The 25,987-nt window shown below is 46.3% G+C and overlaps 1 protein-coding gene across 1 annotated transcript; it reads right to left on the bottom strand.

The window, feature by feature from the left end:
* Positions 1 to 6,526: 6,526 nt before the first annotated feature.
* Positions 6,527 to 9,238, bottom strand: LOC122101536 (golgin subfamily A member 2-like). Its single transcript, XM_042671881.1, has one exon. The coding sequence runs from the start codon at positions 9,236 to 9,238 to the stop codon at positions 6,527 to 6,529; it is 2,712 nt and encodes a 903-aa protein (XP_042527815.1).
* Between the last annotated feature and the right edge of the window lie 16,749 nt (positions 9,239 to 25,987).

The raw sequence follows: 25,987 nt of genomic DNA on the forward strand, positions 1-25,987 counted from the left end.
CCAGGCCAGGGATTGGACAGCCCAGGCCACCAGCACCTGATTATAGTCAGGAACTCACAGTGCACTCCAGCAACTGGGAGAGTACATCCAGCTGACCCAGTCTCGCCAGGAGCACCCAGAGGAGTAGCAGGAGCAGTGTAGGCTGCTCAGTCCTAGGCTAGAGGCGGGAACTCCAGCAGACAGCTGAGAGCCCTACATGGGTCAGACTAGCAGCTGGAGGTCAGCCTCTCCCCCAACAGAACTGAGACCAGGTACAGACTCTCAGCCAACCCAGGGCCAAGCGTCATCAATTGATCCAGGAACCAACTGAGAACCAAGCAAAGACAGCCACCTATTGACCAAAACAGTCAGTTTCCGATTAGGCTCTAATAATCCCTGAATCCCCATGTGAAAATCACAGAGAAAAATTATAAGACCTAGGATAGCAAGATACCCCCAAAAGCTAGCAGCCACCCAGGGGGAGAACCCCAGTGGGGGCAAAGCAGGAATGGAAGACAAATGCTACATCCAAGAGATGCTGGAGGCAATGACTCAAGAATTAAAGTGAAGAGTAGATCAGAAATTTAAAGAACAGAGAAATGAAACATCAGAAGCAATGCAGGATTTCAAGCAGGAGATGCATGCAAAAATAGAGGCAGCACACACCTCACCAAGAGCTGAGATAAGTACCCTGAGAACCAACATAGAATCCATACATGGATCAATTTCCTCCATGCAAACCATAGTGGAGGCCATAGTTAACAGAGTGAATAAAAGGGAAATTAGAATATCAGATATGGTGCTGGGCGCCTGTGGCTCATGCCTGTAATCCTAGCTACTCAGGAGGCTGAGATCTGAAGATCACAGTTCAAAGCCAGCCCTGGCAGGAAAGTCCGTGAAACTCTTATCTCCAATAAATCACCAGAAAACCGGAAGTGGTGCTCAAGCGGTAGAGCGCTAGCCTTGAGCTGAAGAGCTGAGGGACAGTGCTCAGGCCCCATGACCGACCAAAAAAAAAAAAAAAAAAAAAATCAGATATGGAAGACAAAATGCAGCAACTGGAAAAAAAAGTCATGGATATGGAAAAAAAAATCACTTAAATTATGCCAAAGAGAAATCCAAGAGCAAGCAGACAGTGCCAAGAAACTTTGTATAATTGGAGTGGATGAAGGTGAGGAATATCAAAGTAAGGGAATGCAACACCTATGCCATAAGATTATCAATGAAAAGTTCCCCCATCTTAAAGAAAACATCTTACCTCCATAACAGAAGATATAGAACACCTAACAAGCAGGATCCCAGGAGAAAGACTTCTAGGCATATTATAGTAAAAATGATAGATCTGAATAATAAACAATCTTGCATGCAGCAAAAACAAAGAAGGAGCTATAATGGGAAAAAAATCAGAATTACTGCAGAGCTCTCCACATAGACATTGAATGCAAGGAAAGCCTGGTAAAGTATGATCCAAGGCCTGAGAACCAATAACTGCCAGCCCACACTGATATACCCAGCAAAGCTAGCATTTACATTCAATGGAGAAACTAAAAATTTTAATAGTAAAGAAAAACTAAATGAATTTATAAATAATAAGCCAGCATTACAAAGAATATTAAGAAGGGGAACAAAACTTTAAGAAAGCAATCAGGAACAGAGATTCTCGTCAGACAGGTATTACTAGATGTCCAACTTAGTAAGCAGAGGAGGAAAGGAAAGAAGAAAAACTTAAGAAAACAGGAAGTGACAGGAAACATAATGCATCTCCCTATAATAACCATAATTATTAATGGGCCCAACTCACCAATCAAAAGAAAAAGAACTGCAGATTGGATCAGAAAACATGACCCATCCATCTGTTGCCTTCAGGAGACCCATCTCACAACCAAACAAAAAACTCTGAGTGAAGGGATGGAGGAAGATCTACCATGCAAATGCTCCCAGCAAGAAAGCAGGATTGCCATTCTGATGTCTGACAAAATAAACTTTTCATTAAAATCAACACAAAAAGACAAAGGAGGACACTAAATATTAATACGGGGAATAATCCAAGAAGAGGATATGACTATTATCAACTTATACTCTCCAAACATTGGAGCACCCAAATATGTGAAGCAAATACTCTCAAACTTACAGAATAAAATAGATCCTAATACTATAATACTAGGAGACTTTAACACTCCACTCTCACCAAAGGACAGGTCTACCAACCAGAGGATTGGCAAAGAAGCTACCGAATTAAGTGAGGCCATACTTCAAACAGAACTAATTGACATCTACCGAGTTTTCCACCCTAAAATGACCCAGTACACATTCTTCTCAGCAGCTCATGGAACTTTCTCCAAAATAGACCATATCATAGTTCATGCAAGGAACTTAAGCAAATACAAGGAGATTGACATAATGCCCAGTATCCTATCTGACCACAGTGGAATCAAGCAAGTTCTCAATAACAAAGCATACCTCAGAAATTACTCAAATACTTGGAAATTAAACAGCACACTTCTGAGCAACACCTGGGTAATAGAAGAAATTAAAAAGTTCCTACAATTCAATGAAAATGAAGATACATCACAAAGAAACCCGTGGGACACAGAAAAAGCAGTCCAGAAGGGCAAATTTATTGCCATCAGTGTCCACATCAAGAAAATAGGGGCAGACCAAGTAAATAATTTCATGTTGCAACTCAAACTGCTAGAAAAGCATGAAAAAATTGAACCTAAAGTTACTAGACAAAGTGAGATAATCAGAATAAGAGCTGAAATGAACAAGATAGAAACTAACAAAATTAATAAAACAAAAAGCTGTTTTTTAAACAAAATCAATAAAATTGATGGACCTTGGCAAGATTAACTAAAAAAGAAGAGAGGAAGCCCAAATCAATATGATCAGGGATGCCACAGGAAAAATTACAACAAATACCCAAGACATCCAAACAATTTTAAAAAATTATTTCCAGAATCTATACTCACTAAGGAAAGAAAACCTAGCCGAAATGGACGAACTTTTAGAGAAATACAAAGACCCCAACTGAACCAAGAAGATATGAATCAATTAAATAAGCCAATATCTTACAAGGAGAAAGAGGAAGCAATCAGAAGTCTTCCAACAAGGAAAAGCCCAGGCCCAGATGGATTCCAAAAAAGAGAACTACAGACCAATCTCCTTGATGAACACAGATGCAAAGATCCTTAACAATATTCTAGCCAACAGAACCCAGAAACACATAAAGAAAATCATACATTACCACCAAGTAGGCTTCATCCCAGAGATGCAGGGATGGTTTAAACATATGTAAATCAATAAATATAATCCATCACATCAACAGATCCAAGGGCAAGAATCACATGATTATCTCTATTGATGAAGAAAAGGCCTTTGATAAGATACAACATTCATTCATGCTAAAAGCTCTGGAAAAAATAGGAATAGAAGGAACATTCCTTAAACAATAAAAGCCATATATGACAGACTAACATCTAATATTATACTTACTGGAGAAAAACTACAACCAATTCTCCTAAAATCAGGAACAAGGCAAAGATGCCCCGTCTCCACTCCTCTTCAATATAGTTCTGGAACCCTTAGCCAAGGCATTAATGCAAGAAAAAGACATGAAAGGGATCCACATAGGGAAGGAAGAAGTTAAACTATCCCTTTTTGCAGATGTCACAAAACTATATCTCCATAATCCCAAAAACTCCACCTCCAAACTCTTAGAACTTAGAAACCGCTTCGGCAAAGGATAGAAAATCAACCCACAGGGCTGGGAAGGTGGCTCAGTGGTAGAGCACTTGCCTTGCATGCCTGAGGCCCTGGGTTCAATTCCTCAGCACCACATAAGCAAAAAGAAAAAAGCCGGAAGTGGCACTGTGGCTCAAGTGGTAGAGCGCTAGCCTTGAGCTGAAGAGCTGAGGGACAGCACCCAGGCCCAGAGTTCAGGCCCCATGACTGGACCCAAAAACAAAAAACAAAACGAAAATCAACCCACAAAAACCAGTTACCTTTCTATACACCAACAGTGTAAAAGCAGAGAGGGAACTCAAGAAAACAACCCCATCTCTCCCATCTTGTTTAGGTCAGGAAAGCCCTCAGATTTAAGAATGAAGTGAATGCTCCCACTGCCCAGCTGACCGCCTGTGGCCAGGGAAGACTTTAGTACTCTTTGCTTGCTTGGGTGTTTGTTTACTGGAATGTATGTGTTAACCTGAAAAAAATTAGTTGTTTTAAAAACCTGGGGGGAAATAGATAGGTGATAACAACCCTGGGGAACTTTTGCATCTCTGTTTACTGCCTGGCTTGTGTCCAATCGTAGGTGGTTAAAGTGCACAGGACCAGGGTAAGAGTGCTTGGTTTACGGTGATTGATGTTCAAACAGCTGTTTTACGGTGTGCAAGAGCAGGATGGGCTAAGACCTATGCTGCCATCTTGTGGTCAAGATGTGAAACGGGGAAGAGAATGGCTTGGTCCTCACCGAACTGCAGAATTGTTGGTGCCTTTGCACAACTTAGCAAAAGCCATCCTACATTTGAACACACTCAGACACCACACGTGCCAACACATGTGCACTCACACACACACGCACTCACACACACGCACACACGCGCACGCACACACACACGCACACACACGCACGCACGCACACACTCACACACCTTTCCTCTTTGGCTTTATTAGTTTTGATTTCCTACAAACCATATTTTTCATTTTTCACTTTTTCTCTTCTCCGCTTGTGAGCCCCTCATTCAAATGAGTGAAATTCGTTTTCAAATGTAATTAAACACAGAGAAAGAAACTAATATAGCTATTGTTTCCTATGTATCTAATCATCGGTCTGTCTGTCTATTAACAGGAATCCCAATCTGTAGCATAGCCAACTTGGCACTATGGATTCTCCCACCTCTACCTCCTGGGTTCTAGGATTACAGCCATGTGTCACCATGACCACCATAAAACATCGAAACTTTTTATTTTGTTACTTGTGGGGCCTGGGCGCTGTCCCTGAGCTCTTCAGCTCAAGGCTGGCACTCTACCACTTGAGCCACAGTGCCACTTCTAGGTTTCTGGTGGTTAACTGGAGATGAGATTCTCACAGAATTTCCTGCCCAGACTGGCTTTGAACTGCCATCCTCAGATCTCAGTCTCTTGAGTATCTTGGATTACAGGCGAAAGCCGTGGCTCCTGGTGACATCAAAATGTTTGTGGTATGGCATGGTTGTATTTCTTGAGAATATTTACAGATCTCCAAGGGAGGTTTCTCAACCTCCCAACTCCATCTGCCTTCCCTACATTAACATTTAAAGAAAAATCAAAGTGATTCAAACATCATTTGATATTTGAATGTTAAATCCAAAACATAAGGAGATACAACAAAGTAAACAAGACTCGAGGAAGAAAAGACCCCCAGTCATCTGGTCAAATGATTACTAAATGACCCCATGCTGCTGACCACATATATGGTATACATGAGGGAAACTAGGAGGAGGACACGAAGTAGAGGGAAGTGGGAAAACATACAACAGGGGGACCCAGCGGCTGCACTGGACGTTGATCAAATTGACCTAAGCAACTCAAGGGCAGCATGGGAGGAGGGAATGAGCGGGAAAGCGCACACAGCTGACACCAAGCAAAAGGAAAGAAATGTGGAAGCAATAACTGTATTGTCAAAGCTCATAAACTTCTTTGGGGGGTTATCTAAGTTACATTTATTTCCCTTACCAAGGTTTTAATTCAAGGTTTCAATTTTTTTAGTTTTTTAAATTTATTATCTTTAAGTAGCTGTACAAAGAAGTTTCTATTCTACAAATTATTTCTTCCACATCAGGTGATGTTCACGTTTCTTTCCTTTTGCTTAGTGTAAGCTGTTCCCTCTTTCCCTCATTCTTCCCTTCACATCTCTTGTCTTTGGGTTGCTTAGTTCTGTTTCTTCTAGGTCCAGTGCAGCTGATGGGCCTCTTGGTTGTATGTTCTTCCCTTTCCCACTTACTCTGTGTCGTCCTCCTGGCTTCCCTCCATTGCATGCTTGTATATACCATATGTACGATCAAGAACATGGAGGCAATTAGCAATGATATGACAAAATATAGAACTCAAACTTCATAGACCACGATAAAGACAATTTGCCCCATGAAGGTGAGAATGTGTGTGTGACTTTATGTATCACTATCTCGCCATACAGAATGAAATTTGTGATCACTTAATCACAATCAAAAATTGCTAAAAAAATATACCAGAAAAATAATGAGTATGCTACTATGGAGGTCATTTGTAAAATATCATCACTACCACACTGTGCTAATAGAAAGCCACGCCGCCACTCTCATCATCTTTGTGAAGGATTTATTGTTTGCAGTAACCACCCCATGCCCCCCTCCCCTGGAAACCGGTGAACGAACGCTGAGCTGGGCCTAGAGGACGGAGCGGCTCCCCGCAGCCTCTGCCCTGTCTGCCTCTACTCAGCCCCCCGCTGCTGTGTCCCCTGTCCCCAAGCTCACGTCGGTGGGCAGCGGCCTGCTGCTGCAGGCGACCCCGCCAGGTCTGCCGACGGCAACTATGTCAAACTCATCATTTGAGTGAGTCTATAGAAGAAGGGGAGGGGGCGCTTGCTGCCCGGGGCTGCAGGCTCTGGGGGCTGCTGCAGGTCGGGCGGCGGTGGCACCCTCTGCTCTAGGGTGGGGTTGTCCACCACAGAGGGGCCACACGCCCCCGCTTCTCCTTGCTCAGCCTCCATGTTGTCTTCAGGCTGCTCCTCCTCAAAGCCTAGCTGCTCCTCCGCAACCCTCTCCTCGGGGCCCGGCGGGTCTGCAGGTGTCTCCGCAGCAGGGGTGAGGGCGGCGGCCGGCCTCGTGTCCCCGGCCTCTGTGCCCTGCCCTGCCAGGCGCAGCAGCAGCTCCTGCAGCTCCTTCTTCTTCTCCCTCTTCTCCTGCATCAGCCGGCGGATGCGCTCTTCCTTCTCGCGCTGCAGCTCATCCAGGACGGCCATCTGCTGTTCACAGGATGCCATCTCCTCCTCCATGGCACCGATGCGTTCTGACAGCAGGCTGCAGCGACGGGAGAGGTCGTCCGCTGGACTCTGCTGGTCCACCTGGCCAGATAGGTCGTAGGTGAAGCAGATCTTCAGCCGCTTCCTGGGCCCCTGGCTGTCCTGCTCTCCCTCCCCAGGTGCGCCGTGGTGCCAGCTCTTGGGGTAGAGGGCCTGGCGCGCCAGCTCTGTCTGGCACTGGGCTGCCAGGTGGGCCAGGCCCTCGCAGCGGGCCTGCTGCTCCTGCAGCTCACGGCTGAGCTGCGCCTTCTTAGATTCAGCGATGGACAGTGCTGCACAGTAAAAATCCCACATGATATGTGGGTTGTCCACGTCCTCTGGGACGGTCACAGCAGGGGGAGCCGCCTCCTCCCCCTTGTCCCCTCTGCTCACTCCTTCGCCTTCTCTAGGGAGAGCCAGGAGACTCAGCTGGGCCCGCAGCTGCGCATTCTCCTGCCTCGTGGCTTCCAGGCACGTCAGTGTGTCCTGGAACTTTGGAGGCACCGTCCGGTCCTCCAATGTGCCCTGCACCTGCCTCTGCTGCAGCTGCTCCAGCCGCTGGGTCTGCCTCCACAGGTGCTGCTGCAGGGCCTCCTTCTCCATGCTCAGCTGCTGATGGGCGGCCAGGTGCTGCTCACGGGTGGCTCTGAGCTCCTGCAGCTGGGCCAGGGACCGGTCCTGCAGCTCCTGGGCCTCTTGGCGCTTGAACTCAGCCATCTCCTTCCATTCTTTGAACGTCTCCTCCTGCTGCTCCAGCTTCTCCTGCAGATGTTTCTTCTCCTGCTGCTCGGCGTGCAGGAGTCCGGCGAGCGACTCCCTCTCAGTGCTCAGCCTCTGCCAGGCGTCCTGCAGCTGGGCCAGCTGCTCCTTCAGCTCGCGGTTGCACTCCAGCGTGCGTCTCTTGGTCTCCTGCTCCTTCTCCATGGTCTCCAGGATCTTGCGCCGGTCCTCGGCATGCTGATCCCATTCTTCTGCTTTCTTCTCCAATAGCCATAGCCGCTGCTGCTGCTCCAGGCTCTGAACACGAAGGCTCTGGTTCTCCTCCACCTGGAGGTGAAGTTGCTCCTCCAAGGTCTCGAGCTCCTTCTGCAACTGCAGGGCCTGAGCCTGCAGCTGCTGCTCAGCCTGAGATGGCCCCGCAGGGCGCTGCAGCTCTGCCAGCTGCACTCTCAGCTCCACCAGCTCGCCCTCCAGCGCCAACACCTGCCTGGCCCCTTGCTCTTTCTCCTCTCTCAGCCTGCCCACCTCCTCCAAGAGCTGCTGGGCCTTCTCCTTCCCCATAGAGCTCTCCACCCTCAGGTCCTCCTCCAGAGAGTCTCTCTCCAGCTTGAAGGTGGTGGCCAGCTCTCTCATGCTCTTGAGTTGTCTTTCCAACTCTGCGCGCTCCACCAGCGCCCGCTGGCACTTGTTGATTTGGATCTTCATGTTGGCCTTCTGCGCCAGGAGCGCGTCCAGCCTGTCCCGCAGCTCGGTGTTCTCGTCCTCCAGGTCTTCACTGCTTCTGCTCTTCTGCTGGAGCTGCAGCGTCACGCGGTTCAGCGCTTTCGTGAGCTCCAGGTTGTTGAGCTCCGTCTCACTCTGCGTGGTGGAGACAGCAGACAGCTTCGTCTCCAGCTCTTCCACGCGCTGCTGCGCGGCCTGCAGGCGGCTGGTGAGCCCCTCCTGCTCCAGCGCCGTTTCCTGGGCCCCCTGCTGCAGGTGGGCCAGGGCGGCCTGCAGATCTAACTTTTCCTCCACCCACCTCTGTGCCGACAGCTGGTGCTGCTGCAGCTCTGCTCGCAGGGCCTCGTGGGCACAGGCCAGCGTCTCCAGCTCCTTCCCCTGCCGATCCTGGAGGGCTTCCTTCTCCTGCTTTAGTTGTTGGATCTCACTGCAGAGCCGCAGGAATTTGGCGGAGTCCAGGGCCAGCTCCGGGTGTTGGTCACCTCCGTCCATGTCCCCGGTGTGACTGGGGCCGGTGCCACTCTTACCCAGGGCTGCTCCGCCCGTGCCCAAAGGCCAGGGAGGCTGGTGGTCAGCGATGTCTCTGGTCGGACCCTCGGTTGGATGACCGTCCCCAGTGGTGTTCGTCTTGGGGTTCCCTCCCTTTTTGGTCTTCTTCCTTTTCTTGGATTCTCCAGGTCCGGCCGGACCCTTCCTCTGCTGGTATTTCTGCAGTAGTTTCTTTCCTGCTGCTACCTTTTCTCGTCTGGTTTGTTCGGACATGCCAGCGCTGGGACGGGGAAGATGTGGGGGCCACATTCCCAGGCTGTCTGCAATCCCCTCTACTCTCCGATCACCTCCTCTACTCTCCAATCAATCACCTCCAACTCCGTCTCCTTCCTATGTGTCGCCAAAACCACCTCGATTCGCCAAAGCACCGCTAGCACCTCCACCTCTCTCGACTGCTCCTAGCGGTGTGAGCCGAGAGAGGAGAACGCCAGGGCTTCTGGGCTGCATGGAGTGTGGGCGTGGCCTCCATTCTGACCTCCCATTGGTCAGAGAGAAACACGAAAGCTAGGGGGCGTGGCCAGGCGATTGTGATCCAGGCAGGATGGGTGGAGTCACATCGAGAGCTGCTCCTGTAGCCCCTCCCCCATGCCCCCCTGACCGGTTTGGTTGGGGGGAGGGTCGGACCTGCTTTAGCTGGATAGGTGCATAACCTTTCCAAGTCACCTTTCCTGGCTTCCATCACACGACTATGGTCACCAGAGTTTCCCCCACATTTCAAATGGCCCTTCAGGAAGTGATGCCAAAAAACACAGCTCTGCCCACATGCATGTCTTCTTGTCTTCCCCTCATGCAGATTTCGTCCTATTGTTTTGATAGCATTGGCTGATCAGGGAGCCTCTGAAGTTCATCCTCCACATTACCTGCTCTTCCAGCTGCTCTGGGATAGCACGGGTCCAGGGCTCTCTGTATGAATATCCTCCGCATTGCACACCTAGGCCACACATGGACAATGGGTATTTGAGGCAGTGGAAATCCATCTTCTGTATGCATTTCAAGCAGCACATGTGCCACCCAGTCTGTGTGGTGACCTCAGAGGATTCAGACACACGATCCTGGCAGGAGTATGGCTCCAGGATCAAGTCACAGTGCAGATCAGGAACAATCATGACACAGGGAGAGGTGTCTGGATGAACACTAATCAGAACACCAATCTCGCTGGAGGGGGTCAAATCTGCACCATCATTGAGAGAAGTAATATAACTGGCTGATGACTGAAAACCAGTCTGTTAGGTGAGCAATCTGCTCCAGTCACATCCAAGTGATGTCCAGTGTGTCCGGGATCGAGGCTCTGGCCCAGCCCTGTACACTGCATAGGCCTTGCACATCAGTCTTCTCTGGCACTCGGGTGACCGGCTGTCCTGTAATGCTTGATGGGTCTTAATTAGGCACTGAGCGCATGCCTATGGCACAGCCACCCTTGGTCTTTTCATTTTGAGTGACCAGCTGTTCCTTCCATTGGAAAACTTGTGTGCTGGTTGTGGGGTTCACACCTGCAATCCCAGCAGGAGAATCCACCATGGGTTCCAAACAAGCCTGAGCTGCATAGCAAGTTCCAGGCCAGCCTGAGCTACAGACCCTCAGACTGGGGCTGCTGTAGCAAAGCCCAGGGGTTTGCGGGGGGACTCACGCCCCACGCCATCTTGGCTCCCACTCATGGCACGTATGACTCGCAACACATGCAGATTGGCGGTGGTGGTGACTGTAAATCCAAACAGGCAAAATGTGGAGTCCACCCAAACAGCACCAGCAAATGCACTGTTGGCTAGAGAACCGGGAGGTAGATGGAGGTATAGAGCCAATTAGGAAGAGAGGGCTTAACCAGAAGCTGGCATGGGACTCCGCAGACAGCTCAGTGGGGGAGCTGGCAGGACAGAGGGACGAGGGCCTGCAGAGTGGGACTCGGGCGCTGTTTCCCTAGAAATCATTTCCAACTTCCATTACTTTTCTTGTGTTTCATTTTTGTGTTTTGTCCATTGTGAGGCTTGAAGTCGGGGCCTGGGCGCTATCTCTGAACCTCTTAGTGCTCAAGGCGAGCTCTCTACCACTTGAGCCACAGCTCCCCTTCCAGTTTTTGAGTGACTTATTGGAGAAAAGAGTCTCACAGGGACTTTTGTGTCCATGCTGGCTTTGAGCTATGATCCTCAGATCTCAGCTCCTGAGCACTAGGATGACAGGCATGAGCCACAGGTACCTGGCTCCAACTTCTATTATTTATTACAGGTTTACTTTGGATATTTTTGGGGGTCCGGTCGTGGGGCCTGAACTCTGGGCTTGGGCGCTGTCCCTCAGCTCTTCAGCTCAAGGCTAGCGCTCTACTACTTGAGCCACAGCGCCACTTCCGGCTTTTTTTCTTTTTACTTATGTGGTGCTGGGGGATCGAACCCAGGGCCTCATGCATGCAAGGCAAGTGCTCTACCACTGAGCCGCCTTCCCAGCCCCTAGTTTGGATTTTTTTAAAAAACAACTCCCTTCCTGAAGAAGAAAAGTAGGCAGGGAATCTTGTTGTTTCTTCTGAAGGTAATCAAAGCTCATGTCATTCCTCCTGCATCTGTAGTTTGTCGTAGCCCATGGGAAACAGGTTTCTGTGAGTGCAGTGAAAGACAGCAGAGGGAGGAAGAGAGGCTGGGGTGGTGGGGAAATCTCTGGGAGGCCAGTCAACGTGATCACCTCCAGGACCGAAGATCCCAAGGTTGGCAGAGCTCCCAAGAAGAAAGCTATGGGGGCTGGGAATGTGGCTTAGTGCTAGAGTTCTGGTGTAGCATGCATGAAGCCCTGAGTTGGATTCCTCATACCACATACACAGAAAAGGCCAAAGGTGCTGCTGTGTTGTGGCTCAAGTGGTAGTGTGCTAGCCCTGAACAAAAGAAGCTCAGGGACAGTGCCCAGGCCCTGAGTTCAAGCCCCAAGGCTGGCAAAAAAAGTCGAAAGATGTAGAATGTCTGGAGATGAAGGAAAATGATCAAAGCATTCCTTCACAGTCCAGTGCACCCCAGGGACCACTCCTTTTATGAGGCCCCTCACCAGGGACTCTGAAGCTTTATATCTTGCTTCCTTTCCTTTCTTTTCCTTTCCTTTCCTTTCCTGCCCTGCCCTTTCCCTTTCCCTTTTCCTTTTCATTTTGCTTTCCCTCTGTTTCTTTTTTATCAGGCATGGAGCTTGAAGTCTGGGCCTGAGCACTGTCCCTCAGCTCTACAGCTCAAGGCAGGTGTTCTACCAGCTGAGCCACAGCGCCACTTCCAGTTTTCTGGTGGCTAATTGGAGATAAGAGTCTCACAGAGTTTCCCGCCTGGGCTGTCTTTGAACCGTTCTCCTCAGACCTAAGCCTCCTCTGTAGCTGGGATTGCAGGCGTGAGCCACCCATGCCTGCTCTTGTTCTTCTCAGGTAATTTTTATTATTATTATGAAGGTGAAATGCAGGGGCTCTGGCCACATTTCTTTTCAGACAGTGTCACCCTCCTCTCACTCAGTATCTTGCTCTTTGATTATTTTTTTACAGTTTAGTTTGCGTTTGGTTTCCTGTTGTCTTTAATATTGGTAAAGTTAAACCTAACCAAACAAAACCTTGGAATGTGGTTTGAATTCAGATGGTGATGGAGTTGAAAAACTTTTCTTGTGTATGGGGTGCTGGAGAGGACAAACTTCCTCACGGAAACACCACTGAAAATGGGAGCTGCTGGTCCCGCCCTGGCCAGACGGGAAGAAGAGCGAGGCACAGCACCCCCTTCATCCTGGCCATTCCTCGCCTCACTCTGTACCCCAACTCCCGAGGTGGGGTGCAGGGGGCGGTGGAGTGGCAGACAAGAAGGCAGTTTTGACAGGAAAGGAAACCTTCCCAGGAAGATGGTCACATGCTAGCTAGCATGGGAGCGTGCCAGTCAAGGCTTGAAGCGCGGCCAAGGAAAGGATGACTGAAGAGAGTCAACTTCGTGTCCGGAAAGCCCTCAGATGGAAGGTGAAGTGAATGCCGCCCCTGTCCGCTGACCGCCTGTGGCCTGGGGAGACTTCAGTACTCTGCTTGCTCGGGTGTTTGTTTCCTGGAATGTACGTGTTTTAAAAACCTGGGGGTGGGGGAGGAATAGATGGGAGATAACAACCCTGGGGAAACTTTTGCATCTCTGTCTACTGCCTGGCTCATGTCCATCACAGGTGCTTACAGTGCACAGGACCAGGTTCACAGTGATGGATGTTCAAACACCTGTTTTACTGTTTTAGCAGGACCAGCTAAGACCAATGCTGCCATCTTGTGGTCAAGATGTGAGGCTGGCAACAGAATGGCTTTTTCCTCTAGGAGCTGCACAATTGTTGGTGCCTTTGCACAGCCTAGCAAAAGCCATCCTGCATTTGAACACACTCAGACACCACACATGCCAACACACGCGCACACGCACACACACACACACACATGCACACACACACACACTCACTCACCTTTTGTCTTTTGCATCATTACTAAATTGTTTTCCTACAAAGCCTTTTTATTTTCATTTTCACTTTTTCTCTTCTCCGTTTGTGAGCCCCTCATTCAAATGAGTGAAATTCATGTTTTCAAATGTAATTAAACACAGTGAAATCAGTATGATAACTATTCTTTACTATATATCTAATCATCTGTCTGTCTAGTAATGGGTGCACCACTCCTTAGTGTAGCCTAGCTTGGAACTATGGATTGATTCTCTTGCCTTTACCTCCTAGGTTCTGGGATTATAGGCATGTGTCACCATGAACAGCATAAAACATTAAAACTGCTTTTTTCCTTGTCAGTGATGGGTCTTGGGCGCTGTCCTTGAGCTCTTTAGCTCAAGGCTGGCACTCTACCACTTGAGCCACAGGGCCACTTCCGGTTTTCTGATGGTTAATTGGAGATGAGAGTCTCACAGACTTTCCTGCCCAGGCTGGCTTTGAACTGCCATCCTCAGATTTCAGTCTCCTGAGTATCGGATTACAGGCGTGAGCCGCTGTGCCCGGCTACATCAAAACTTTTGTGGCATGGCATGGTTGTCTTTCTTTAGAATTTCTACAAATCTCCAAGGGAGGTTTCTCAACCTCCTTCCCCACACTAACATTTAAAGTAAGATCAGAGTGATTCAAACATCATTTGATACATTTTATGTGTCTGATGAAGGAAAACCAGTTGGGTGAACAGCAGCTGACAAAATTGATTTCGTAAAGATGACGTGTTGAGGGCAGCAGCGGAAGAGACAGACGTCTCTGCAGATAGGGTTTTTCTTTTAAAGCAACGTGTCTGAATTACAAAATCCACACAGGTCAAGCACACAATTCAGTGAAATTTTTAGAAAGCAGACTTACAAAATTATACAACCACCTCTGCAGTCTAATTTTAGGGCCTTTCCATCAACCCAAAGGAAATCCGGCTCTCCTTCCTTCGCGGTCAACTCCCCGTTTCCAACATCAGCGCCAGACAGCCCTGTGTTCACTTCCTGCCTCCATCCGTTGGTCTTTTCCGCTCACCTCATGAATGGAATCAGGCACTGTGAGATCTTTCACACTTGGCCTCTTTCTCTTCGCATGACACATTTCAAGTCCACACATGCCGTAGCATGTGTTTACAATTAAGCTACGAACAGCGTGGAAACATGAGGAAGGGTCGCACTACCGTGGGGAAACCTGACCAATCTGAGCCACGGGGTCAGCGTGAACAGAAATAGTGGTGCCGTGTGCACTTCCGTGACACAAGAAGATGACATTTACCTCTCTGCTTTTCATGCCCAAACTCACAATCCCAGTCTGCTCATGAGAGAAACGTCAGGTAAATCTAACTTGGGGAGCATTCTTCAAAATACCTTACCAATACTTCTCAAAACTACCGAACTCTTCAAAAACCAACTATGAAACAGTTTGATAGCTAAAGGAGGCATGCTTCTAAATTGAATATAGTATCATGAATGGAAAAGCAGGATGCAAGAGGACAGACCTGTGTAAATCCTAAGACAATCAAAGCGAGCCACGGACTTCCGTGGTGGTTTACCCATTGTCAGTAGTGTGAGATGTTAATAGAAGGAAATCGGTATGAGATATATAGAAACCCTGTACCCTATTTTCACAGTTTTTCTGGAATTCAACAACATTTCATAATCTCAGGCTTCAGAAAATGAAAAGAGCTGGATGAGGCAGTACATGTCTGTAATACCAGCATTTGGGACGCCAAAGCAGGAAGGTGATGAGTTCAGGTTCAGTCCAAGTTACATAGCGAGGATATCTTTAAACAAAAAAGGTTGAAAGGAAGATGACTTTACCCTGTGAAGCAGCCCACAAGGATGGTTTTTCAGGAAACTGAAGCTGTGTGTGTGTGTGTGTGTGTGTGTGTGTGTGTGTGCGCGCACGCACGCACGCGTGCGCATGCTGGTACTGGGGCTTGAACTCAAGAGGCTCTAGTTCTTGCTTGGCTATGTTGTTCAAGACTAGGGCTCTACCACTTGAGCCACACCTCCACTCCTGGCTTTTTGCTGCTTAATTGGAGAGAAGAGTCTCACAGACTTTTCTACCCAGGGTTGACTTCGAACCAACTGATCTCAGATCTCAGCCTCCTGACTATCTCGGGTTACAGATGTGGGCTCTTGGTGGCCAATATGAAGGTAGGACGTCTTCAATAAGCCCTCTGTTACGGGTGAGATAAAGGTTTGGCAAAAGGTCCTGCGTGGATGCTTCCGTTGAATGTGCATGCATTCAGAGGTGGAACTTGTGGAAAGCGGTTGGATCACGAGGGCGCTGGCCTCACGGCTGGCCCAGCCTTGCTGTCTTTCGCTGCTTCCTGGCCTGGCCTCCATGCGTAGAGCTCTTCTGCAGCCAAGTCCCTTCTCCCTCGCCAAGATGGTTCTCTCAGATATTTCACCCCAGCAATGGAAACCCGGCTGACATACTCCTTAAGTGATTCTGATGTAGGAGGCCAAGGCACAGATGTGATTTGTTTTGACACCAAGATGGCAGGAGACAAGTGCACAGCTTGGGAGATTGACTCCAAATACTACATTCACTATCTGTTTAATCCTTGGCAAATTGTCTCAGTTCCCTCGTCTGAAAAGTGGGGCTAATAATAGGCAGTTCTCTTTTCATCGGGTTAGCTGCATGGGTTGATACGTGGGAAATACTTGAAGCACAATACAAGCAATACGAAAAGAATCGGCATCTCATTTTAGGTAGAATAACTTACCACAAAGATAACTCCAAGTCCTGTTTTTATTCTTCCACAGCCGATGCTCTACCACTTCAGCCACTCTTCTAATTCAAAGTTAACCATGTTTATTTATGTTAGAAATCACTTCTAAAACCATCTTAGACCAGTGTGTGATATGCAGAGGTTTGTTGAAGTTCGTAGAGTTCAAAACTTTGAGCAGTTTTTAAGCAGGCTGTATGATTCTATTTAGAGGAGTTTCTTATCAGCAATTCATCCAGATGTCAGACCTCGGGGCTACTACACCCTCAGAAGTAAAACTAGCAGAAAGCTAGCTTTTTAAGGCATGTTCTTTGTGGCAGATGCCTAAGAAAAGAGCTGAATCTCTTAAAATAACAATTTTGAGATGATTCTCCATCCCCCAGAAAGCCTTATCTGATTTGAGCTCCTTAGTAAATCAAAATATTTGTTTGAGAGTTGACAACAAGCTTGGAAAATCTCAACAGACCAGATCTTAAATAGCTCCAGGCTACTTCAGTTTAAGAGAAACAAAACAAAGGGAAATTTAAAATAGTAACTAAACTGTCCCCAGGGTTTCATAAAATTGTTTTTTTAAAAAAGAATCATTATTAGTATCATTATGGATTTCTGCCTAACAGATTTACAGAAATTCTGGAACCTGCCGGTATGACCTGCTGTACACATGGGACTCGGAATATGCCAGAAGCTCCTACCTGGGGCTTGCTACCAGGAATCCACACGGGCTCTCTGCTTCCTGATGCCCTCATTCTTGCCCACACCATCATGGCGGTCATCTCTCCATCTGTCCCTCACCCTAGATTGAGTCAGATATGTGAAGTGATTGAGACAATGAAGGGAAAGAATCGCCCTGGCTACAGAAATGACAGCTTCCTGACAAACACAACCACTTCTATGCACATGAGTTGTGTGTGTGTGTGTGTGTGTGTGTGTGTGTGTGTGTGTGTGTGTGTATGTGTGTGTGTGTGAATTTGTGCTTCCTGTTGGGAGGTAAGACAATCTAGAAAGCTGGAGTTCCTTACATGAAGGAAGGGTCTTGATACGTAGCCTAGGATGGCCTTGAACTTACCATCTTCCTACCTTAACCTTCTGAGGATTGTGTATAAAAGCATTCTCACATGGGCTGGGAAGATAGCCTAGTGGTAGAGTGCTTGCCTAGCACGCATGAAGCCCTGGGTTTGATTCCTCGGCACCACATACACAGAAAACGCAGGAAGTAGCGCTGTGGCTCAAGTGGTAGAGAGCTAGCCCTGAGCAGAAGCAGCTCAGGGACAGTGCCCAGGCCCTGAGTTCAGTCCCCAGGACTGGCAAAAACGAACAAAAAACCAGAATTCCATCCATCCCCCCATTTATTCACTTCTGATCTAGGTGAAGTCGACACTGCCTTCTGAATTACTCAATAATTGTATTGAAGGGGTGTTTTCTCCTGCATGCACCCACACCCTCCCTGCCTTCAGTTAATTTGCTTCCTCAGAAAAAAAAGAACACACTATCAGCTCTGAGACCCCAGACAGCGTGTGGCTGACCAAGCAGGGACCATTTCTGTTTGAAGTTGTGGTATTGTCAATGCTCTCAGAAAGAGAAAGCTTGCCTGCGTGCAAGAGTCACCACGGGGCTGGGAAGGTGGCTCAGTGGTAGAGTGCTTGCCTTAGATGCATGAGGCCCTGGGTTCAATTCCTCAGCACCACATAAGCAGAAAAAGCCAGAAGTAGCGCTGTGGCTCAAGTGCTGGAGCACTAGCCTTGACCTGAGTCGCTCAGGGACAGCGCCCAGGCCCAGAGTTCAGGCTTCGTGACTGTCAAAATAATAATAATAATAATAATAATATCACAACTAGCATTCATTTAAATCCCCAGGTCAAGTGTGCAGGATGTAGAAAGAATGATTGTACAGTCTTAGGACTTAAGCATCTCATTGGCTGGAAACTGTGTGTGTGTGTGTGTGTGTGTGTGTGTGTGTGTGTGTGTGTGTGTGTGTGTGTGTGTGTGTGTGTGTGTATGGCAGTCCTGTGACTTGAAATCAGGGCCTGGGCGCTGTCCCTGAGCTTTTTGTTCAAGGCTGGCATCCAGTACTTGAGCCACAGCATCACTTGTGGCTTTCTGGTGGTTAGTTGGAGATAAGACACGTACTCTTTATCTGACTTATATAATTAACCCCCCCCCCCCCCCCCCGTATATCACCTTTACAATAACAATTACAAAAGCATAAACAGGAAAGCAAACAAACATAAATACCAATCTCATGAACTTTCTTTCCTGCCTGGACTGGCTTCGAATGGCAGTCCTCACATTTTAGACATGGACCGCTAGTGTCTGGCCTCACAAATTGCCTTTGAAAGACAGATTACTTCTGGTGAAGCTGCTGAAATTGGATTGGGATTATTTTAGGTTCCTTGGCTTTTCTTTTCTCTCCTTTCTTCCTTTCTTCTTTTCTTTCCTCTCTTCTCCTCCCCTCCTCTCCTCTCCCCTCCCCTCCCCTCCCCTCCTTCCTCCCTCAAGCTGACCTCACAGTAGTGATTTTTCTGTCTCAGCTTCCCTTTCCCAAGTGCTGGGATTACAGGTGAGCCCCACCATTACACAGCTTCAATTTTTTAAATTAATTAATTAATTAATTAATTAAGTCAGTTGTGGGGCTTGAACTCTGGGGCTGGGTGCTGTCCTTTAGCTCTTCAGCTCAAGGCAAACGCTCTACCACTTGAGCCACAGTGTCACTTCTGGTTTTCTGGTGGTTATTTAGAGATAGGAGTCTCACGGCCTTTCCTGCCTGGTCTGGCTTTGAACCGCGATCCTCAGGTCTCAGCCTCCTTAGTAGCTAGGATGGCAGGCGTGAGCCACTGGTGCACAGCCAGCTTCAACTTTTTTAGTGTACATTTTAGGAGTGACAGTAAAGTGAACCACGGATTGGCATTTCAGTGTGCTGGTGTGAGTTCAGGGCAGGCCAGCTAGCCAGCCCAGTGAAGGTAGGCGGGAGTGGATGGTCACCACTGCTTTTCCTGGCTGGGACAGTTCTTCCTCATACGGAGGGTGTGTGCTGCACACACAAGAACAAGGCAGCCTAGAATTAAAGTTCTGGAAATATCCACCTCTCAAGTTAGGAGGCCCCAAATGTTCCCTTTGTGGAGAGCAGCTGGTGCCTTAAATATCTGGATTTCACTCACATGCCAGCTGTTTCCTGGAGCCCTGGACAGCCAGAGGCGTGGCTTCACCTGTGCTATTTTTGTATTTAGAGGGTGGAGACCTTAAGAGAGCTCCTGTGTGCCAAAAGTTGCCATGTAAAGATTAGATAGCTTGGCCATTGATGTCAATTGCTCTATGACTACATTGCATAATACATATGTATTATACATATTGAAACATGTCCACACATTTATGTGCATATATGTTAGATACATATATGCATTGCTACACATATATGTTACTATTACATCTATTACAATAGATATAATGTTATTATTACATGTGTGTACAAATTCTATGTACAATATAATATGTTCTATTATACTACTATAATATAATATGTTCTATTATACTATAGTATATATTATATTACATATAGTATATAATGTTATTATATTTCAAATATTATATAATTATATATAAAATAATCATAGTATAATATATATTATATTATAGTACATATTATAATATAGTACAATGTATTATATATGTACTATTATATTATACCATTATACTATGTACATGTAATATGTATTATTACATATATACATACATTATTATAACAGCGCATGGTATTTTTCTTTTTTTTTGTCGATCATGGGGCTTGAACTCTGGGCCTGGGCACTGTCCCTCAGCTCTTCAGCTCAAGGCTAGCGCTCTACCACTTGAGCCACAGCGCCACTTCCGGTTTTCTAGTGGGTCATTGGAGATAGGAATCTCACGGTCTTTCCTGCCCGGGCTGGCTTTGAACCACGATCCTCAGATCTCAACCTCCTGAGTAGGTTAGGATTACAGGCGTGAGCCACCAGCGCCCGGCTGCACATGGTATTTTTCTTAATAAATCAGAGTATTCCTCAGCCAAACATGACTCTCTCCCCGCCTCTCCCTCTGCTTTTCTTTCTTTTTTTTTTTTTCTGTTAGTACTGGGCTTGAACTCAGTGCTTTGTGCTTGGCTTTTCTGCTAGAGGCTAGCGTTCTATGTCCAGCACTTATCTGCTGGTTAATTGGAAGCAAGAGTCTCTCAGACTTTCCTGCCCAGGCAGGCTGTGAACTGAGTCTCAGATCTCAGCCTCCTGAGTGGCTGGGGGTATAGAGGTGGGCGATCGGTCCCTGCCTCCTTTTCTCTTTTGCTAGGTGACCCAGGCTGTCCCTGAACTTGCAGTCCCCGTACCTCAGGCTCCTGAGCAGCGAGATTTCAGGCCTGCACGCCAGAGTCTGGCTTCCCTACCTTTCCAGTTTCATGGTCCACGAGTGCGGGGAAAACCTTTCTCTTTTGCTTTTTTCAGTCAAGTGACAAAAGAGACTGTTTCCTCAGCTAGAAAACTTGAAAGCTGTACTTCATCTTAGAGATCCAAACCGCTTTTAGTTTATGCGTGGGTTTCTAATGATTTGAGATATAATAGAATTTAAATGAGACACGCTTACCACTTCATCTTGGCTATAGATGATGATAAGAAAAAAAAATGCGGAAATTGCCATGTGTTTTCTCTTTGGTCTGAAAGCTGCTTTGCCTTAATATGTGTATTGAAGTTTTGACTTCTTTCCTTCTGCCGCTTCCCAGACAGGCCACGTGATTTGTCTGAGTTGATTTGCCATGTGCTACTGTTTACTTAGATATTTCCCTTTGTCAGTTGCCAGCTTTTAGAGTAGAGTGGAGAGTTTTCTTCTGCCGGGCTGTGTTTCAGGACATTTACCATTATATTTGATGCTACTCATGAAATAGAGACGATTTGAATCTGTTTACAAATATATTTGCTTCAGATTTGAGGTCACCAACATAATTTTACAGTTTGGGAGTCCAAGGCTGACAGCTCTTACACTGTTCTCATTGCTGACCCCTTGTGAGGCCCAGATTGAAGGCCAGTGCAGATGACAGGGCCTGGACATTTTTCCTCTCTCTTCCCCTGCCCCCTCCATACTTCTCCTCCCTGCATTCAATAGAAGATTCAACCTGTGGTGATTACTTAATAAATATTTATGGACCAGATGTTTGTGGCTCTTGCTGTAATCCTAGCAATTCAAGAGGCTGAGATCTGAGAATCGGGGTTCAAAGCCAGCTCAGCAGGGAAATCCACAAGACCCTTATCTCCAATTAACCAGCAGAGAGCTCAAAGTAGAACTCTGGTTTGTGTTGTTGAATGCTAGCCTTGAGTGATAAAGCTAAGGGTCAGGTCCCAGGCCCAGAGTACCATGCATGCATGCATGCATGCATACATACATACATACATACATACATACATACATTCATACATACATACATACATGTATGTTTGGGTAATCCACTACTCGTGGCCAGCTAAGGAAGCTGAAAAGCTTCCCACCACAAGGTGTCACCTGAGACCCAAATACTCCTCACTGCTTCCTGCCCTGCACCGCCCATCCAGGCCCGAGAAGAAAGACTTCACAATGACCTCAAATTAATTCTGCATAAGTGACACAGAATTTCAGCCAAGTGCTGCCGACTCGTGAGCCAGACAGCTAGGAAAGAATTTGGTTCCAGTGGAGCACAAATTCAACGTTGGCATTCACTCAGCTCAAAAATAAGGTCAGTTGTTCAAAACTGTGTCTCCAAACCTGAGTGTCCCAGCAGGCTACCTTCAAACTCCCTGCCCAGGCCAGGGCAGCCCAGCGTTGGTTTAGAAATCTTCTCCTGAGGACAATGTGCCAAGGATTGGGCACTCATGTGTGCACACTTACTCCTTGAACTCCGTCATCCATTGTCCTTAGATCACTTAAAAAAAATCTCATTTCCCTAACAGCAACAGTTCTTCGCTTGTTTTCCTCCTCGACCTCCCTCTTGGAGTGGACAAGTCATCTTTCTTGCTGTTCTTAAGGGGGCTGGGCAGCCAATCATGGATTTTCATAATTGAGATTCTGAAACATGACATTTGAGACAGGCTTACTTTCTTCCACAGCTCCCCAGGGCTTAATCTCACTACCAGCGAGGTACAAAGGCCCCCAGTCTTGCAGAGAATTCTGGAGGAAAGTTCTCCCTATTGACCACAGTCATGAAAAATGGACTATTAGCTCATGAGCCAGCAATTACTGGGTTCAAGGGTTTTAGGAATGGGGGGGGGCAGGGGGGAAGGCGGGGAGGGGTGGTAAGAAAGTTATGAAAGCTCTCAAGAGATTCCTCCAGTGGTTGGGTGATTTGGCTAGATGGGACCATTTCCCATCAAGCTGCGGTGGAGTCATAAGCATTACCAGAGTCTACCTTGCTCCCCCTCCAGGGAAGACACTGAGTTCTGTCCACTCATACATCCTTCCACCAGAGAGAGGGGTTTGGACATGCTTTCAGAGAGGGACAAATGTGTGCAGAGGATGCTGGTTCTAAAATATGGAGAAGAAGAAGCAAAAATAAGCGTGAATTGCTCATAATGGGAGTTTCTGGCTGCCAACTGGGTTGAAGAAGCTTGGTCAAGACAACAGAAACATGTTCCTTTGTAGTAAAGATTGAGAACTCTGGATGGACATGGTGGTAGCTTATCTCAGCTACTTGAGAAGGGAGAAGTAGGAGGATTGGGGTCCGAGGCTAGCACAGGTAAAATTAGCAGGCAACCCAACCTGGAAAAAAAAAGAAACTAAAAGGAGGAGGAGCTTGACTCTAGTGGTAGAACATTTTTAGCAAGTGTGAGGTCTCAATTTTACTCCTAAGGATAGCACAAAAGAGAAAGAAAGAAAGAGAGAAAGAAGAGAGAAGAAAGAAAGAAAGAAAGAAAGAAAGAAAGAAAGAAAGAAAGAAAGAAAGAAAGAAAGAAAGAAAGGAAGAAAGAAAGGAAGAAAGAAAGGAAGAAAGAAAGGAAGGAAGGAAGGAAGGAAGGAAGGAAGGAAGGAAGGAAGGAAGGAAGGAAGGAAGGAGAATGGAAGGAAGGAAGGAAGGAAGGAAGGAGAATGGAAGGAAGGAAGGAGAATGGAAGGAAGGAAGGAAGGAAGAGAGAGAATGGAAGGAAGAAAGCAAGGAAGGTGAGGGAGGGAGAGAGGGAGGGAAAGGAAGGAAGGAAGGAAGAAAAAGAAAGAAAATAAGATTTGTCACTATGTACTTTGATTGCTACTAAAGGCTCTTAAGAACATCCAATCTATTATTTATCTTCTCATCTTCTCTCCCATTATTTGAAAAAAAATCAGTAGATAGAAGTAGTTTCTTCTACTTGCCTATCTCTGTATTTTTTCAAGTTGCTGTTTTATATATAATTTATTAATATTGCCTATTTCATTTCCCAAACATCACAAAGTTTGTTTATTTGTTCAAGTCTCCTGGGAATCCACCTCGCCCAACTTCTTTCCCTGCATTCAATATTCATACTTTCCATATCAGTGAGTTTCCAGGAGAAATGGGGCTCTTGGAGCCAGTACATTTCCCTGCAGTTTTTGTCTTGGAAAGACTTAGGACTTAAGAATAAATAGAGACAAGGAAAAAAAAAACATGAGAAGCATTCTTCTGTAGTATGGTTTGAGATCACTAGAAACTAGGCTTTAAAATATATTTTCCACGCATAAAATTTCTACAATTAAAAACAGTTTCAGCCAGACATCAGGGGCTCATGCCTTAATTTTAGCTACTACTCAGGAGGCTGAGAACTGAGGCTCTCGGTTAGAAGTCAGCCTGGGCAGGAAAGTCCGTGAGTCCCTTATCTCTAATAAACTACTCAGAAAAAGCCAGAAGTGGTGCTGTGGCTCAAGTGGTAGCTTTGAGCACAAAGAGGCTCAGGCACAGAGTTCAAGTCCTAGAACTGGAAAAAAATTCAGCAAATACAATATTTGATGTTTTTGTCTATGGTAGATACATCTCTTCTCATTTGTGGCAGACACATTTGAGGTGATCTGTTTTTATACCTAAAATATATTAAGTCTCAGGTCTTAAAAGACCTCAAGGCGTGGGTTTGCATTCAACTTGCTAAATCCTTTCTTTGATGTCTCATTTAAAAAAATATTTCTCCCTAAACTTACTCTCTGATACAAAGTGATGATTTAACCCAATATAAATCATATAGCCTTTTCTTTTCTGTTTTCTTTTTTGGTGGTACTAGAGCTTGAACTCGGGGCCTGGTACTTCTCTTTCTCTATTCTTTTTTTGGTGGTCCTAGGGTTTGAACTGGGGACCTTGTTCTTGCTAGGCAGATGCTTGAGCCACGTCCCAACTCCCAATTCCACACTTAGCTCTTTTGAAACTCTAAATTCAGGGATTGTTCACAGCAAAAAAAAAAAAAAAAAAGTAAAGCGGTATTTTCACATAATCTTTACTCCCTGAAATGAAAAGAGGAAACAACCATTTTTTTAAAAAAAAAATTAAAAACCCTCCATATTGCTGAGTGCTAAAAAGACAAGACCCTGAGTATTCAGCTGATTGGGAATTTTTCTTTGGCATACAGGAGAAATAAAGAGGAAGGTAAAGTGATTTGGAATCGTAAGAATGTCATGAAAATGAGTGAGGAAAAGAAGAAATATTTGTTTCTGTCCTTTGACTTAGTACAGTTAATGAAATTACCTATTTTTATAGTTAGTTGTAGATTCATTTTATATATGCCAAAGTTCTGAATTCAAGCAAACCACATCCACAGCAAAGGATTTCTGTTGCTACAGAAGTTTAACCAAACCCTAAGTGTTTTCCTAATGTGAAAGAACCTTCAGTTTCATACAGAGCTGAACAGGAAATAGCCTTTCTGGCATTTCATTAACAACCTAAACACCCAGTATGGATGGAATACTCCATTCTCACTCCTACACATCTTACTCTCCCCCCCGTTTTTCTGGAACTCATCTTTCTTCTCCTTTTCTTTTCTATTCAGGGTTTTGAACTTGGAGCCTTGAGCTTGCTAGGCCGGTGCTTTGCCACTTGAGCCATGCTCCCATCTGAAATTCACTTTTGTTAAATTTAGGCAGAGGCTGGGAGCTGACAGCTCACGCCTGTAATCCTCTCTACTCAGAAGGCTGAGGTTTGAAGATTGCAGTTTGAAGCCAGCTTGGGCAGGAAAGTCTGTTAGACTCTTATCTCCAATTAACCAGCAAAAAGCTGGAAGTGGAGATGTGGCTCAAGTGGTAGGGCATCAGCCTTGAGTAAAAAAGCCAGAGCTCAAAACCCCAAGTTCCAGTACTGGAACCACACACACACACACACACACACACACACACACACACACACACACACACGCACGCACACGCACACCCCAACAATAACTTAGGTGGATAGCCATGTGGGAAGCTGCTGTCTACAGAAATCAGTGAATGATTGTGTTCATTTTTTGTCTTTGTTTCATTTAATCTTAATCACAGTGATTGTGTTCATCTTTTAAATTTTTTGCCTTTGTTTTATTTTTATCTTAAAATTTTGATTTGTGTATATTAGTTGTTCAATAGAATGGGTTTCATTTTGACATTTAATACTCCTGTATAATGTACTTGGAGACATGTTTTCTAGATTAAATGAGGACGAAGCCTTCTGAGTGGCCATTCTCCACCCACCATCACACCCATGAGAACAGAAACTGCAGAGATCCCAAGAGAGAGCCAGTGGGTACCCAGGCTGGTAACTGAACACTTCCTGCTGATGTTTTCTAGGGAAAGGTAGTCTAGGGAATCCCCTGCAGGGACCCACAGAGGAAGGCCTACTCCAAACACTACTCCATCATCATCATTATCATCATTGATTTTCCAGTT

The sequence above is a fragment of the Dipodomys spectabilis genome, unplaced genomic scaffold (assembly GCF_019054845.1).
Source record: "Dipodomys spectabilis isolate Male_0828 unplaced genomic scaffold, ASM1905484v1 ptg000669l, whole genome shotgun sequence".
NCBI lineage: Eukaryota > Metazoa > Chordata > Mammalia > Rodentia > Heteromyidae > Dipodomys > Dipodomys spectabilis.

What these genes read in the sequence shown, in the direction of transcription:
- LOC122101536 (XM_042671881.1), bottom strand. Translation starts at nt 9,238, where the DNA reads ATGTGGCCCCCACATCTTCCCCGTCCCAGCGCTGGCATGTCCGAACAA.